We start from the raw sequence: 15,919 nt of genomic DNA, 5'->3' as shown, positions 1-15,919 counted from the left end.
TTCCCTGGCTCATCAGCAGCTCAGCATCTCCTGGTTAAGCCAGAGCCAATTTCCTAGAGTAGTTGTTGAGTATCCCAGCACATATTACAGCTGTGGCATCAAACCAGTAGGTAGCCAGCCTTTGCTTTATAGGTGGCTGATTGTTGCACAGGGACTTAATATAATAGGAGGGAGACAAAAAATCATGGGGTTGACCAAAAGTCTTTCAACTTCTAATGGAAGTGGCTACCACTTAGAGGTGGCCAAAAGCACAGATTCAGCTGTCCTGAGAAGTCTGTCAGGTTTTGTGTCACAAGTCATTATTTCCTTTGGTAACTTATGCCTGTTAAACAAAATACAACTAGATTTTCTGCTGAGAAACAGAAAATTCATCCTAAAGAACAGTGATTTTACAAGATGAAAACTGCAGTGCCTGTCAGATTTCCTTACCATTAAGTCTCCATGATATCAAACCACCTCAGCATGTATTTTAGGCATGCAAGTAACCGCATGGACTTTTGAAATGAGTATTTCATGCTGTGCTGCTTTGGGCTGCAGAACCACTGCGTATCAGCTCACTGATGGCTAAGTTACTTTGGTTTGAGGCCATCTAGAGCTTTGAGTCTTGGAATAAAATTATGTCATACAGCTTTCTTTTTGTGCTTTGATGCTTACATCATTCATAACTGGAAAAGTGAAACATTCTCTGGTAGCATAGGATTGGATCCTCCTCCCATCCGCACCCACGGCTGCTGTGTACCAGCTCTCTATCTGCATCCCCAACAACATTCACCATCAATGCTAAGAAGAAATTGCTAGAGTATGTTAGAAAGTAAACAAGGTGAAATAATGAAATCATATTCTGAAGAAAATGGCCCAGAAGCAAAATGACAATAAGAGCACCAACATGCTTGGTGCTCTGTTCATTTTATGTCTGACAACTTCACTTCTAACTGCCCGATGTAGTCTCACTTGTTTCACTGAACTTACATCATTACTAGACAGAAATCTGTGTTCTGAAAGAAGGAAGGACCACTGTGATGATTTCATCTGTTCAGTTACCGAGGGCTTCCCACATTTCTTCCCCCACCTGAGAGAGCTCTATCCGGTGAAAGGAAATGAGTATCTTAAGGCTAACTGACAAACAGAAACCCCCCTCTACAACCTGTGACAGCTTTGTCCTTTGCAGTAAACGACTGTTGCCTCATTCTTTCTCAGAATAGCCATCACATTTAATGTGATAATGCATAAAACCAAATCAGTTTGCCTGGAAAACATACCAAGACCTACTGCTTTAACTGCAGTGACAGCAGGAAATTCATTGTCTCATCCACTCCTGACTGTGAAGCTCTGAGCAGCACTGAGTTTTATACTCCCTTATTCAGGCAACATGCACAGTTTCTCCTGAATTGTATTTTATATTCATATTTTATCCAGGTTAATCTTTGGTGTAATCCCTTTGAAATGGTTCCAGGTCACGCTTAAATTGCTAGGAATTGAATTTGATAGGAATGTAGTGTGTAATTCATGCTGGTAATATTCTTGCTGATGAAAAAAAAGGGAAATATATTGTGGATGTAATGGCTTTCTGACAAGGCAGATTTACGGGGACAGCAGGAGGAGCAGAGCATTGCCCTGTGCTGTCCCTAGGCTGCTGGGTTTGTGGCAGGGGAGTGTTATATTACCCACCTCACTCCCTGCACGGTTCATTTGGTCAGAATTAATGTGGTGTGGTCACATACGGCAATGGAGCTGTATGCGTGTGCTGTATGCTAAAAGCAGTAGCCAACCCCAGCAGGGAGCAAGCCCAGCCCAACTTTGTGACTGAAGGCTGCATTTCGCAAAACTCCACTCAGTTCTCCACTTTGTTCGTTCTGTCTTTGGTTCCATTTTGCAAACCAGTTACTTGTAACTGTTGATGTGGCTCCAAGAGCAAAGTTTCTAGAAGTGCAATCTGGAAACAGATCCGTATCTGTCCATAAGCAATTACGTCAGGGGATGATTAAGATGTTGTTACCTCTTACCATTGAGGGAGATCGAATACTTTACTCAGTGCTCTGACACTGAGGAAAGGACATGAGGTGCCCTTGCTCCGGAGCACGGATCACAGCACCGGAAGGGGCAGAGGCACTGCTATATTTCTGTTCTCTGCAGCTCTCTTCTTGTGCCATACTGCCATCTCTGAATTGCTTTGTTTTTCTGTCTTTCTTACAAAATATCTTTAGAGAAATAAGAATAAATGCTCTACACAGGAGAAGGGGGAACAGATTGAATAGCTCTCACAGATCCTTTGGGATTTACCAGCTGTGATGCCTGTGACCACAAGGGACTGGATTTGAGGGATACAGGTGCAGCCTTCTCACAGCTGGCAAAGTGCGCAAAGCATTCAGCTGAGTAGGTTGCCAAGCTGATAAAAATAGTCATTGCAGATGAGAATTCATGGCTTTCCACAAACCAGAGAGGGATAGAGACCTTCTGGGTTGCAGCAGCAGCAGCTGCAGCTCCTTGCACCTTCCTGGCTCCTGGCAAGCAGGGGAGGCCACTTCCTCAGGCATCCCCTAATTCAAGCGCCTTCCCAGCCTGCGTACCCAGCCTATCATGTGCTCCTTCCCACCTGGCACTGTCCCTCAGCAGGACGATGCATCCATGCTCACAGCAGGCAAGGAGCAGCATCCTCGGTGGGCAGGAGCTGCCAGAACACCCTGAGCAATGCAGGGATGGCTAGGCCTGGGAGAGCCCTTCTCTTTCTGCCACAAACTGCAAATTTCCTAATTCTGGCTAAAAAAAAAAAAGCCAACTCTGGTTTTCTGCTGGTCCTATTTTCCTGTCTTGAAGTGATATCATTTAAACAGTGATAAATAAAACAAATCTGAACTCTTTGTCCAGCTGCTTCTTTCCCTCCTACTGTTCTGTGTATTTCTGTCCTGCATCTTAGCAAACTTGACAGCTGTATTTTAAAAATCAGTTCTTATCCCCACAGTGCACAATATGACTCTCTTATACAGATTCCAGTTCTGCTGACTGAGGCATTGGTGATGGTGATAATTCTTCACTTATTAGGACACTGGAATTGAAGTTTTATAGGGTCTCCATTGTATTATATGAGATTATTTTTTCATGTTTGAAAAATTTTCTTCTAGAATATTTTACTGAGGATGTAGGTAAATCAGATGTGCTATATCAGCTGTTCCCTCATCTGCAAAACTAGGCACTGCACAGGTCTATCCAAACAATGACAAAGAATCTTTTAACATGTCCTAGCTATAGAGTTGGCCTAATTGTAAAAAGCTGATTGATAGAGCTATCATGTTTGTTCCAAAGTTACTGGGTTAAGATATTTGCTACATATAAATGACTGAGTTGTTTTTATTAAAATATGATTGATCAAAGCACTATTGGTAGCACAAACAATAGCACCTGCAAAACTATTGCTACTGGTTAATCTTTTTAGACACGTCACTGCTCTCATGAAACTGCCCTTGTGGGTGAGATTTCTCTCATCCATTTTTCCCAGAGCTCTTGTCTGTCTTTCTAAGCTGACTACAGACAGCCTGCAGAACTGGCTATGATTTGCATAACTTTAAGGCTGCTAAAGTCAGGTGAGATGAGTCCCACACAATGTCACTGTTCCACTCTGAATAATGTGATGCCTAAGTGGTGCCCTATCCAAGCTGACAGGGTACAGATAGAGCCTAAAAAATTAGTGTTTACATAGTATTTGAATAATCTTAAAGCCCACACTTCCGTTTTGCCTTGCTAGTGCTGCCTTACCCATTGTGTATTTCTTCAGAGCTTACTAGATTCTTCAGGTTGGCGTAAAAACCAACATGGGCCTAGGTTCCTGACCCCACAGCTGCTTTTGGGCTATTGTAGAATAACTTGCAGTAAAACAGTGGTTGGGTTACAGACTCACAACTTTATTTTTGTATAAAATAATAGATTTAGAAGAAATATTTGACCTGTTTGAGTCACTGGGATGGACAGTAGGGAGGCATATCCCCCACTCCTGTATTCTGACATCTCAGCAAGAAATCCGTGGGCCATGGCTGCCTCCAGGTTGGGATCAGTTGTGTTTGTCTGGCTTCAAAGAAAACTATGAGGCAACAGGTTTGTCTCTGACTTACAGAGACCACATTAAACTTCCACAGCGTACCTACATAGGCACTAGAGTACAGAGATGATAGATGATATGACTGTTCTAATCTATAGCATATTAACAAAATCCGTGTTCTTTGCGGAGTGTATGGGATAGTAGGTACGATGTTTGTACACTGTGTTCTGTGGTAGCATAACCATTAATCTTTTATCTAAGACTGAAAACTTTTTCCAGCTTTAAATAGTATCTGGCAACAAGTACAACAGGAACATTGCTACACAGGCAGTCTGAGATGATCTCCAAGCTGCAGTGATGGAAGGCTGAGATAACGTGTACTGTTCCTCTTGGTCTTGTTGATGCACGTATTGATTTTCAACAAGTTCCGCAAAACAATGATTTGAAACTCGTAGTAATTTTGGAAGTATGCTGTGTTCTGGAGGATTGTGTTTTTTTTTTTTTGCAATGGCACTCTATAAAGTGTATTTCTAGTAAGAGGAAGATAGCTCAGTCAATACAATCCTTACCTTGCCAATATGATCAATTACTTTCTTTAGGGTGTATAGAGGGAATATGAATCTTCCAAATCGATAGAATCATTAATCATCAGAACTGATTACAAAAAATAAATGCAAATGTTGACCACAAAAAAATGGAAATGTGTATGTTCAAGTGGTAATTGGCTCTATAAAAGTGTATTGACTGAAAATACTGATAATCTATTTATAAAGTCAATAAAATTATAAAGCTAGAGTAGGCAAAGGGAAGTCAAGATAGATTTTTTAGACTATTTTAAAAGTGAGACTTGAAAAACTGTGTTTTTCATAAATAAAGAGTTGTATCACTGTCTAAGAAAACATAAAATAATTTAAGTTTCTGATCTTATCCTGCCTTTGTTATTCGGGCAAACTTTCCAGTGACTCCCATGTGGCTAATGCTTGAGGGAAGGCCAAAGGAGCTAGTCCAAAACTTGGCAGGTGATTAGGAATGACTGTCTGTGCCTCAGCGTCCAGGGTTTCCCAGACAGACATGTGAGTGTGGTCGGGAGGACACAGGCGCAGCACACATCTGCAGCTCCAGGCATCCCTCCGAGCTGTACAATGCTGAAGTCCTGACCGTTCTGCTGCCACAGTAAAAGGATGCGTGCAAAGGAGCACAAGCCTGGTGACGATCCCTACAGCAGGGCTTCTGGGAAGGATGCCAGAGCCACCTGCAGCGCAGGAATCAGCACCAGAGGCACAGGTGGAGAGGCCAAACACACATCAGATCATTTATACAGAGAACTCTGCAGCCATTTTTAAATTAAACTGGACACCTGTGACCTGTGCCAAAAATTTGCGAGGCCCCTTCTCCCAGTGCTTCCATGCTTTGCAGCCTCAGAGGAAAGCGAGCAGTGCTCCGGCTCAACTCTGGCAGGATTTAGCTGGCAGCAGGCTGGGCAGGACTCTTCCACCCCTCTGCATAAAGACATGGCTGGCGTTGGGGCTGTCACCATCTCCAGCACCTGGGCTCCAGTTTATGCACTGCTTGCTGCCCTTTCTCTACCCAGAGTTTTTAACTAATTGTTTTCCTTGATACCTGAAACCCCCCACACTTCCTTCAGGTTCAGAGTCAAGACCTGATGCTACTATCTCTTCCATAAACAACTTTCAACATCCTCTTTAAATTAATTATTATTACGTAAATAATTGCATCTGAGTGAAGGCTGGATATATACACTGCATTCATTCAATGCGAAAGGAGACAGATAAATGACAAATATACCATCAGGTAAATCTCTGAGGGAAAAAAAACAAAACAGACAAGTGTATAGTAATTGCACAAGTTGAAGATCGTTTAGATTTTATTACATAGGCATTTTATTTCCAAACATAGAAATTCTTAAAATAGACTTTTAAGTGTGTAATATGCATGTGATAAAATAACTATTATTGCATTTTGTCGTCAGAGAGGGCTTCAAAATACTGTGATGAAACTGGAAACTGGTTCCGCCATCCTGAGAGCAACAGAACTTGGTCCAACTATACCCTGTGTAACTCTTTCACCTCTGAAAAACTGAAGGTATGCTACAGTTGGAAATGCAGCGATTGTCTGGGAATGGTTTTGGGCTGGGCTGGCAATAAGACATATATGAGAGAGATCAGAATAGTCCTCATCTTTTAGCTTTATTTGTTGCAGAAGAATTTAATAGCATTGTCCTTGTGACTTTAGCTTATTAAAATTATTTTATGAGTGCTCAAACCTAAATATAGGTTTGCTACAGAGTGGATAGTTTAGTAGCAATTCATGTGACAAGTTTTGCACTATTTTTCAAATGCATTTTTTAATTCCTGTGATTTTCCCTGATTGTCCAACAGTTATAAAATGATCCTTTAGAATTTCAGCTTTGCTTTCTATAACAAGTATCTTCCAAGTTGTTGATGTCTTGTCTGCAGGGCTAGGAATATTAACCTAAGTTAAAATTATTTTTATTTTGCAAAGAATATCACCCTGTACTCACTCCCTTTGAAAATAAATATTTGTGAAAGTACCATTAATCCAGAAAATCCTGCAGGCCTGAACACATTTATCTTCAACAGTTTGACTGAAGTCATTGAGACTATTTACAATAATGAATTGAGCATTTGCATCAGTATTTCCAAAATCAAGTTGCTAAGCTGAAAAAAGAAAACTAAATATAAAAGCACAAAAAGAAACAAGGAGAGGGAAATCTGAGAAAAGCTTAAAAAAAAATTAAGTTAGGGAAGCTCATGAAAATAAACATATTTCTCAAATGCGAGTGGAGCTCCAGGAAAATCTGATTAAGGATTTGTGACAGAATAATTTGTGACTATTTGGACTTGTGGAAGGAAAAGAGTCAAAAAGATATTTGATTTGGGGTTTGCGTTGGAGGATCTTTTTTTATACAGCCAAAAAGTAGTATGTGGTTCTACTTAGTAATGATCCAGCCCAAAGGGTCTTGGAAAAGTCTACTGGACTAGGCAGGAGGTGAATTCTAAAAGTTTTTGCAGTATGAGGAAGCATCATGGTAAAATAGGGCTCACCTATGTGGCAAAGAAAGAATAATCGTAAGAATCTGAGCTCACAGAGGCATTAAATGGAAGCACTATAAAAATATAATTTTTCCAGATGTTGGCCCATGTAGAGAGGCAAAAAATGTAGTTCTGTTACCTATTATCCCTGTCTTCCAGAAGAACAACTTTGAACATCATTCAAGCAAAGTGCAGATAGAACACAAAAAAAAATTAGACGTACATTGAGATTCTTCTGAAACAAAAAATAATGGAAAATACGCAAAGAATCAATCTTTACAGAAATGCCAAGTTAGATTATGACCTTTAATCCAAGTCTTCAAAACTAAGAGTTTTTGTAGTTCATTTGTAGACTGTTTCCATATATCTATGGATAATATAATTAACTGAGTATGAGATATTCCTATTAGAGAATTTTCTTTCATCAAGCAAGAATTTTAGGGGGACCATAAAGAACATTAAAATGTTTATTTCGGAAGTTTCCTTAGCCCAGGTTTAAAAAAATCTGCATAAGCTAAAAATGTTATAAGTCCTATATGTCATAGGGGACATGACAGATTGGCATTGCAAGGAGAATATAAATTAATAAAATAGCTCATTATTTGTTTGAAGTTAATACCAATATGCTGTACTTCTGAGACAGATCACTTTAAAAAAAATATTGCAGCCAGTTCTTAAAAATGCAGTTACAGACAACATGCTTTGTTAGCTGAGGGTTTCTGTCTTCATTGTTATATTTGGAAAGGCTTTTTGAGCAGTTGTCATAGTAAGTTTACATGGAGTAATCAAAAGTGCTATTGCTGAGTGTCAGATATACAGTTAAACTGATTTAGCAGTTGTACGCTGAAAGGTAGATTGTTTGAATAACCAAGAGTCCTCTGGGGTGCACACAGACTTGCATGAAGCTGTCTGGAAGCCTTTCCTATTTCTAGCTGTTTCACAGTAAGGGTTGTGTACAGGATAAGCAGGAAACTAACATATTTTTGAACAGTTCAGCTGTAAATTAAATTCAGGCTTAAAAATTAATCAGTCTAATATAGTGAAAAACCATAGCAACCACTTAGTTGGAGTGGAAGAAATGTCACATGCACACAGGTAAAAACCTCTCCCACTACTCTGTATTCAGAAAGTTGCCTTATCTTCTCTGGTCTTCCCTCTCTGAGGTTGCTATTTTTCTGGTGCTCTCAGAAAAAGTTGTCAAGCATTTGAACTTACTAACAGTGTTGTGGTTAGTCTTTGTGCAGGAAAACTAGGAGACCTAGGCTGTTTACACTTAATATGTGTAGATTTCCAATACTTGGTAAATGATATTTACACTCAGATCCTGTCTGTTCTACATGGATGGTGTAAATATGAATTTGGTTTTAATCTGAATCAGGCCACCACCACTTAGGTTAATGAAAGCAGGAGCTGATTCCAAAGTTGTAAAATGACTGAAGAAAAAACTAGATAAACTAGAATATGTTGAACAAAAAGCCAGCCCCAATACCACTCCTGAGGGTACCTAGCCACTGACTCATCTCCGAAAGTGGCGATTAAGCTTTTGCTCCCTGTTGTTTAAGCTGCTTTCAAACCATAAAAGCTTTCTACCAATCCTGCAGCAACCTATTCTCTTTAGTAATTTTTTTGTGTGTGTGGAAACTTGTCATGGGCTTTTTGAAAATCTGAACGTGTTATGTCTGCTGTGCTCTCCTAGAGCTCGGGAAAGTTAGTCACATATAGTGTGCGCAGGGAGCTTGCCAGTTACTTCAGTGCAGCAGAAACAGATCAACTCATGTAAGAAACACTTATCTCATCTTTAGACCATGAGTCATGCTATTTAATAGCTTGCTGATATTTAAAGTATATTGAAAAGAAACCTTTGAAAGAAAAGAAATACAAAATGGGAGGTTGATTTTGTAGATTCTTCCACAATGAGGAAAAAAATCTGAGTTCCTGCAAATTGCTCACGTTTGCCTTTTCTTTTTGTTAAATTGCAGATGGCGTTCATACTTTATTATATGGCGATCGTTGGCCATGCTTTGTCTATAACATCCCTGTTGATTTCCTTGGCAATTTTCTTCTATTTCAAGTAAGTGTTTCTTACAGATACTCTCCCTTCTTTCCCTGAGGGATCTCAAGGGCTAACCAAAGAAAAGCTTGGAAAGGGGACATGATAGTGAGAAAGAGCTCTTCTGAGTGCCTTCTAACACAACCCTGGTAAAAAAGTCTCAGCACAGAGTTTGCTCGCCAATGGGACATCTCCCAGTGATGTGTAGTCAAGATCATGCTGTTAGATTTATCACGACTGCTGTGAAACCATAGCCCATAGGGACGTGGTGTAACTAGGGACTACTGGTTACGTGTTGTTTCTTGAAGGGCACATCCAGCCTCTGGCAGGTGCAGTGACTGCATAAGGCAGTGACTTGGAGACCCCAGCTCCCAAAGAACAGGAATACCTTTGTCCAGAGCTGAAGGACTGAGCTGTTGACTTGAGTAGATGCTTACAGGGCTTGGCACTAAAGGTGAATCTGACACTAGTGTGCAGCCTGTTATCGTCATTAAAAGGAAAAACAGTGATGTGCTGTATCAGAATTTTACTTGAGACTAAATTGATACTCACTGAAAGCATTGCAGTGCAGCTACTGTATGGAAACTTAACTAGAGCATTTAGATCTTATCCTTTAGCAAACCTGTCTGCACACTATTTATTATAACGTGCCTGCAGTGAAGGAGCAGAGGGAGCTCAGATTTGCTGTCAGATATGTAGTCACAGCTTCAGTTGCAACCAGTCGTGAAGCGCTGTCTGGGAACAGCCTGCAGGGAAATGGTAAGTATTAGAAGACATCAAAGGTGCAGGGGGAAATATTCAAGAATAAACAATGGACAAGATCCTGAGCTGCTGTACATCCAGAGCTATGGTGACTTGCATAAGCTATATTCTTCTAGCTCTTAAGTAATCTTTTTAAGGTATTTTACTTTTGTAATATCACTATAAACTGCAGCCTTCCCGGGCTGATAGCACACTCAGAAATCAGGGTTGTAATGTCCATTCACGGATACTTTGATGAAACAGAATGCTATATCCAGTATAATGACCCAAATGGGATGGTATCTTAATAATTTCAGCAAAAGTGCATCAGTTGCTTGTAATCAGATAGCCAGACCATCAGTTCATGACCAGAGACAGATGCTCACCATCAGTAGAGTATATGTGGAGATAACTGCAAGGTACTCTAAAAGGCCAGGTAAAGTTTTCCAACTTTACCTGGATAAACGTTTCCAAGGATACAAATGAGTATTCCCCACACTGTACTCTGGGAAACAAAGTAAGAGTAATATAAGAAAGAATTACAAATGCTTCTGAATAAAAAACACACTCAGTTATAATCTGAATGACTTTCATTGCCAAAAAAAACTTACCTCATTCAAGAATCTAGAAAAAAACCCAAACCTTTCAAAGAATACAGTATTCTTTGAGCAGTCAAGAATACAAGGAAAATGGAACACACAAATTTTTTTTTTTTCTTCAGAGGATTCTTTACAGAGTTTAAGAAAGAATAGTTGCACAATAATGGCAACCTCTAGTAATTAAAAGTCCATCACTGCTGTCATTGTAAGAGTGTACTGTTTCAAGACTGTAATTTAGCCTGCAAGAAATTATTTCAAGCTAAAATTATTCCTGAGCACAAATAAGCCTGTCTGAGTGCATTAGTAAACTTCTTTCCACATGAATGTCAACAGATTTAAGCCCTTGATGAGCATCCAAAATACAATTTTTTGTTTCTTTATTGTCATGCTCACAGAAAGATAAATTATATTCTTTTGTATATTCATCAATCTATTTCAGCAGCTCAAAGACATATTTGCAATCCAGAAGTGTAGAATAATACTTTTAGGGTTTAATTATCTTCCTAGCAAACAGATAAAGAGCATGACTTTTGTATACAGGTCAGAATTTATCATTTGTTTTTATTTGGCTGATGTTTATAGAAAAATGAAAGACAAAAATAAGCCTTCAAATCTCATAACTCAAATTTAACAAACACATCAGATGCATTTTTTTTCAGATCTTAGTGACCAAAATAGTAACCGTGAATTACAAGCAGGTTCTAAATAAATACCTTCCCACTCATGCCAGATAATGAATGTGTATATGCCTTATTTTCAAAAATACCAAGATTCATTCTCTATTAAACCTTTATTTCCCAAAGCCATTTTTCACACTGAAATTTCCAAGTCTAAAAAGGGAAAAATTGGCCATTTTTTCTATTCCTTTATCTTGCAGCCTTAACTTAAAACAAAGGGTATTTCTGTGAATGGCTATTTCTTTTTGTCACCTGAAATGTGACCATTTCGTTTTAAACATTTACTACAATTCTTTTAGTACAGAGTTTTTGTGTGTCTAAACTAACTGGCATTTGTTAAGTGTCTTGAAATTGGTACGTTTAATGTTCTGCAGCATAAGTTTAAAACTTCAATACAATGTGGCAAACTTTACATGCTGGATTGTGAGATATCATCAACTTCATTATCTGAAATTCTGAGATTTTTTTTTTGGCCACAAATACACATATAAAGATTTGTAGAATCCATCAATACATAGCAAACAAAAAATTCCAGCTTATACATGCATAGTAGTTGCATAAATTTGGGGATAAAAAGACCCTCTTGCTGAACTCCCACCTCTAGTGCACAAAGGATGGCTGCCTTGCTCTAAAAATCTGCAGTAGAAGGTGCTCCACAAAACCCCAGATACCTTTTTCCAGTGCTTAAATCAGTTCCAGCCTCAGAGTCCCTGTATTATTTACTCTAAACCTTACATGAGGCACCTTAGCCTATTTCTGGTTCCAATTTTGATCTGTATGTACTACATATCTATGGATATGTTCAGGTTGTGTGCCTTCTAGTAGTAATTTTCTCAGTAGCATTATGCAATGCTTCTCCCTGGTTACTTCATCTGCTGCTGGTCCCTGGAAAGGTGCACTGTGGCTGAGGGTGTCCATATAGTCTGGAAAAGGCTGTGCTCAGTAAAACGAGAGGCTGGAAGAAGCTGGTCTGAATCTTAGGGCTGTATGGTTAGATGTCTGTGCCTCAGCTGTCAGACAGGAAGGGCAGTAAAAGAATAAGCGCCCGACATCACCACCATCAAGGGTGAGTCTGGGAAACAGGGGAAAATAAAATGGCTGGACTTTGCATAGACTATGAGAGTCTGTAAGATGACAAGCTCTAAACAGGTGAATCCAAAATACAGGTTGTGAATTCTGCAGCTTTCCAGAGAGGCAGTTTGATGAGTAATAATGTGCAGTAATCAGATACAGATAGCTAGAAACTCTGCCCAGTAAACTGATGAATTCCCTGCCTGTCTCTGTAAAGATAAAGAGCACAAAACCACAGCCACAGTAACGCTTTGAGAAAATTGGGAAGAGCATGATTTGACCTGATTTGGAATCCTACACCCAGGCTTCAGAGTTCTTGGGGACAGTAAAGACAGGGTCTGGTTAAATTGGCTGCCCACAATGGACCCAGAGGATGATTCCTTGAAGCGAGCGAGGCAGGGTCAGGCGGTCTGACTCACTCTTAGCTCTGAGTCATGAGCAATGCATGATCCTGACCGGTCCCAGGCCACGCTGAAAGACTCATCTTTGCAACAGCCTTCCAGACAGTAATATACCTCCTCCTCTCTTTCCTCCTCCACTTCTCCTTCCCCTTCCATGACTAATCTGTGACACAAAGGTTACAGGAAGAAGTAGAGAAAGGAATTAAAACAAAGTGCTGCAAAATGGGAGGGAACCAAACTGTGATCCTAAGAAAGTGAGAATAAAGCTCTATGGGAGCAGGGTTCATGTTACCTTCAGTTGTTTTCTATCATCTGGCCATGACAGTGATAGATTATTTGACCTTCAATAGAAGGCAAGCCATCAATCAGACAGTCAATCAAATAGCAAGAGATGGTTTCGGGGCTATATAATAGCCTTTGACTGTAGAGGCAGCAACAAACAGCTTGCAGAGGTTGCTGTTTCCCACATGTAAGTCTTTCCTGGCAGAGATTTATTTTCCTTAAAGTTTTCGGTATCAAGATTCATAGTGATCTGGCATCACAGATGTTGCAGTACTTTCAGAAGGGAATACTGAATCCGTAGTGACGAGCATCATTAACCAATGCTAACTCCTAACAGGAGACAGAGTATTCATAAGGTAGAGTGTCTAACAGTTACATGCATCATCCCATTATTGCAATATTTTTTATAATTTCAAACTGAGATCCCATTATCTTATATGACAAAACACAAAAGAAGAAAAGGGACTTTTGGCTCCAAATCACTTCCAGTTGAATTACTGAAACAAAGACATTTGTATAAAGGCAGATGGGGAGTACAGTAAGTCTAGATTTGCCAGATGAATAGATGGTGTGTTGTGAATGCACCTACATTCTCATTGTTGCCAAGGCTTTTAAAGGGAGTTGAAGAAGAATAATGGGTGGAAGAATAATTTGTGGAAGTTTGTAGGGAGTTTTCCCCAGGGGTAAGGAAGAGCATGGTAGAAAGCATGAAAATAGTTTAAAAACCAAACAAATGGGTAGGAGGTGGAAAATAACTGGCTGGGAGTGAAAATCAGTATTCTCTATATTCATGAATGAGAAGAAATGAGAGATTGACAGCACAGATCTATGAAGAAAAGAATACTAAAAGCTCCTTGGAAGTCAAAATATCCTAGATGCAATAGAGAAGTGGAGATAGGAACTCAAAAGTAAGGATGACTCCGTGAGTAGATAAGAGAACCTATCTCTGTCAATGGAAATGTGGGAGACATAGGGTAAATGTGAAACACAGAGGAGCTACAAGAAGCACAGCAGACTCTGAAACTCTAAGACACAATTGATAAAGGCATAGTGACACAAAAAACTCACAAGTTTTAGACCCAGATAACTGACTTAGCGATGTCTTCTTGCATACTGACTAATAAATCAGAGTAGGGAGCATACAGAAGGATGGGTGGGTAGTGACATAGAGCCTTCAAAAACACCGTGAAGGAGTGATTAGGAAATCAGGAAGATGGCTAGGAAGAAAGCTTAGAGAGGTCAGAAAAGGAAAAGATTACAGATCATTCTCAAAACCAGCAGAGAGGATGAACTAAGTAAGGGTTTTGGTTTTGCTACAATGCTTTCCTCTCAGTATGGACTGTCAGGCAGGTGCTGATACCATTTTGATGGCAAACACTGAAGGTCAAATTAAAAAGTGACTGTATGGAAATATATACTTAATGATCCAGGTGATTTTTTAACATGAAAGCTGAAGTCAAGGAAAAAAGGTGGGGAACACAATAGAAGAGCAATGCAGCAGTAAAACTAAGAGAGGAAGGCAGGCAGGGAAAACAGCTTGAACAGCAGATGAAGGCAACATGCAGCAAAGGACAACCCAATTTAATAGAGGAGTAGACTGGTAAAAGTCGAGTGGAGCAGTGAGGAAGCACAGGAATGGGAGTGGAGACACACGTACCTAGCAGAGATTATCACAAAAGACTGTCTCTCTGTACCGGTTGCCATGTAGAGAGGCTGCTGGAGAGACAAGGGTCTGCGTCTCTGTGGCCTGGAGCTAAAGGGACTGCTCTAAGTAACAGGGAAATTTTTATTTCTTGGAAATAGGATTGGCATCACACCAATGCTGTTCTCAGGACTGCAAAAGAAAGGCAGAGGGAGATGGGCACAGGATAGTGGCCCAAGAAAAGTGGGGTCAGTAGCATAGGCAAAGTATAGTGATGGAGAATGGGGAGAAAGGAAGAATCAGGCAGAGATAAATACCACCAGAGCTTAGGAGCAGAAAAGGAACATTAGACTGGATTTGTGATGGGGAAAATACAGATGCAGTAAGCACAAGAACACAGTATAGGAAAAATAGCTCCAAAAAATGATCTGTTTTGCCCAATATCCTGTCCTACAGTGGATCACACTGAAAGTGCATCTAGTGCCATATCTGGTGTTCGACAGTTGCTAATAGCTGATGCTAAAGGAAGAATATAAAAACAGGGCAAGTGTAAAGAGATACTGTCATTTCTAGCCCCTGGGATCTGCATCTCATGGAGATCCTGAACAAAAGAAAGTGTCTTGGTAAATAAGGAGGTCAACAAAAGTGCTGAGCATTGCAGGATAATAAGACCATAACCAGAAAGACAACCTCAAGCTAAAGGAAGATTTCCATCCAATGACTCATGAAATAGGTGCAAGGAGAACTAAGAATAAGTGGCAGGTGATCAAGGAGCTAAAAAAAGGAAAGTAAATAAATAAACAAGCCAAACAAGCAGAAAAAGGGTTCCTTTGATTAGACTGAATACAGACATCACAGCATCATCTAACAACTCCGTGATTGCCTTCCTGCAGTCACCTCCTGCCAGTCCTGGGCTGTTCCTCGGGGCATGGAGCACTGCAGGGGCATTGTTCTCTGCTCCAGGGGTAGCTGAGGAGGTGGCATGAGGATTGGGCATGAATTAGAAAGGTGGTTCAGGTCTGAAAATACAGTCATGATTTGGTTGCTCAAGAATTCTGTGAACTTTTCTTGTGAAATTCTGCTACCCACAATAGCAGAAATCCTACCCTCCCCAAAATCAGTCGTTCAGAAAAGACTGCTGCTCCTTCTGAGCAGGAAAACAACTTATGGTTTGGGATCTCAGCTGGAGTTAGAAACATGCAGGATACCAACTCAAATCCCCCTGTAATTTAAGGGGCTTTCTGCTGAAAGTTCCCATCCTATCTCACTAATTCTTAAAGTAGCAAATAATTTTCATCTGAAATTGAATCTTCAGGGAACAGTTACTTATAAAGCAGTATTCTTGATGTTCA

At 40.0% G+C, this 15,919-nt stretch overlaps 1 protein-coding gene across 3 annotated transcripts in view; it reads left to right on the top strand.

Annotated features, from left to right (window-relative positions):
- CALCR (calcitonin receptor) overlaps positions 1-15,919 on the top strand; it is a 156,231-nt gene that overhangs the window by 101,581 nt on the left and 38,731 nt on the right. For all 3 annotated transcript variants that reach the window (XM_086741572.1, XM_086741571.1, XM_086741573.1), the window contains exons 5-6: positions 6,021-6,133; positions 9,084-9,175. In XM_086741572.1, coding sequence (XP_086597698.1) covers positions 6,021-6,133; positions 9,084-9,175 — 205 coding nt within the window. The remainder of the gene's footprint in view (positions 1-6,020; positions 6,134-9,083; positions 9,176-15,919) is intronic.

Source organism: Chlamydotis macqueenii, chromosome 2 (genome assembly GCF_036417535.1).
Source record: "Chlamydotis macqueenii isolate bChlMac1 chromosome 2, bChlMac1.mat, whole genome shotgun sequence".
NCBI classification, from domain to species: Eukaryota; Metazoa; Chordata; class Aves; order Otidiformes; family Otididae; genus Chlamydotis; species Chlamydotis macqueenii.
This window is presented reverse-complemented; position numbering and strand designations above follow the sequence as displayed.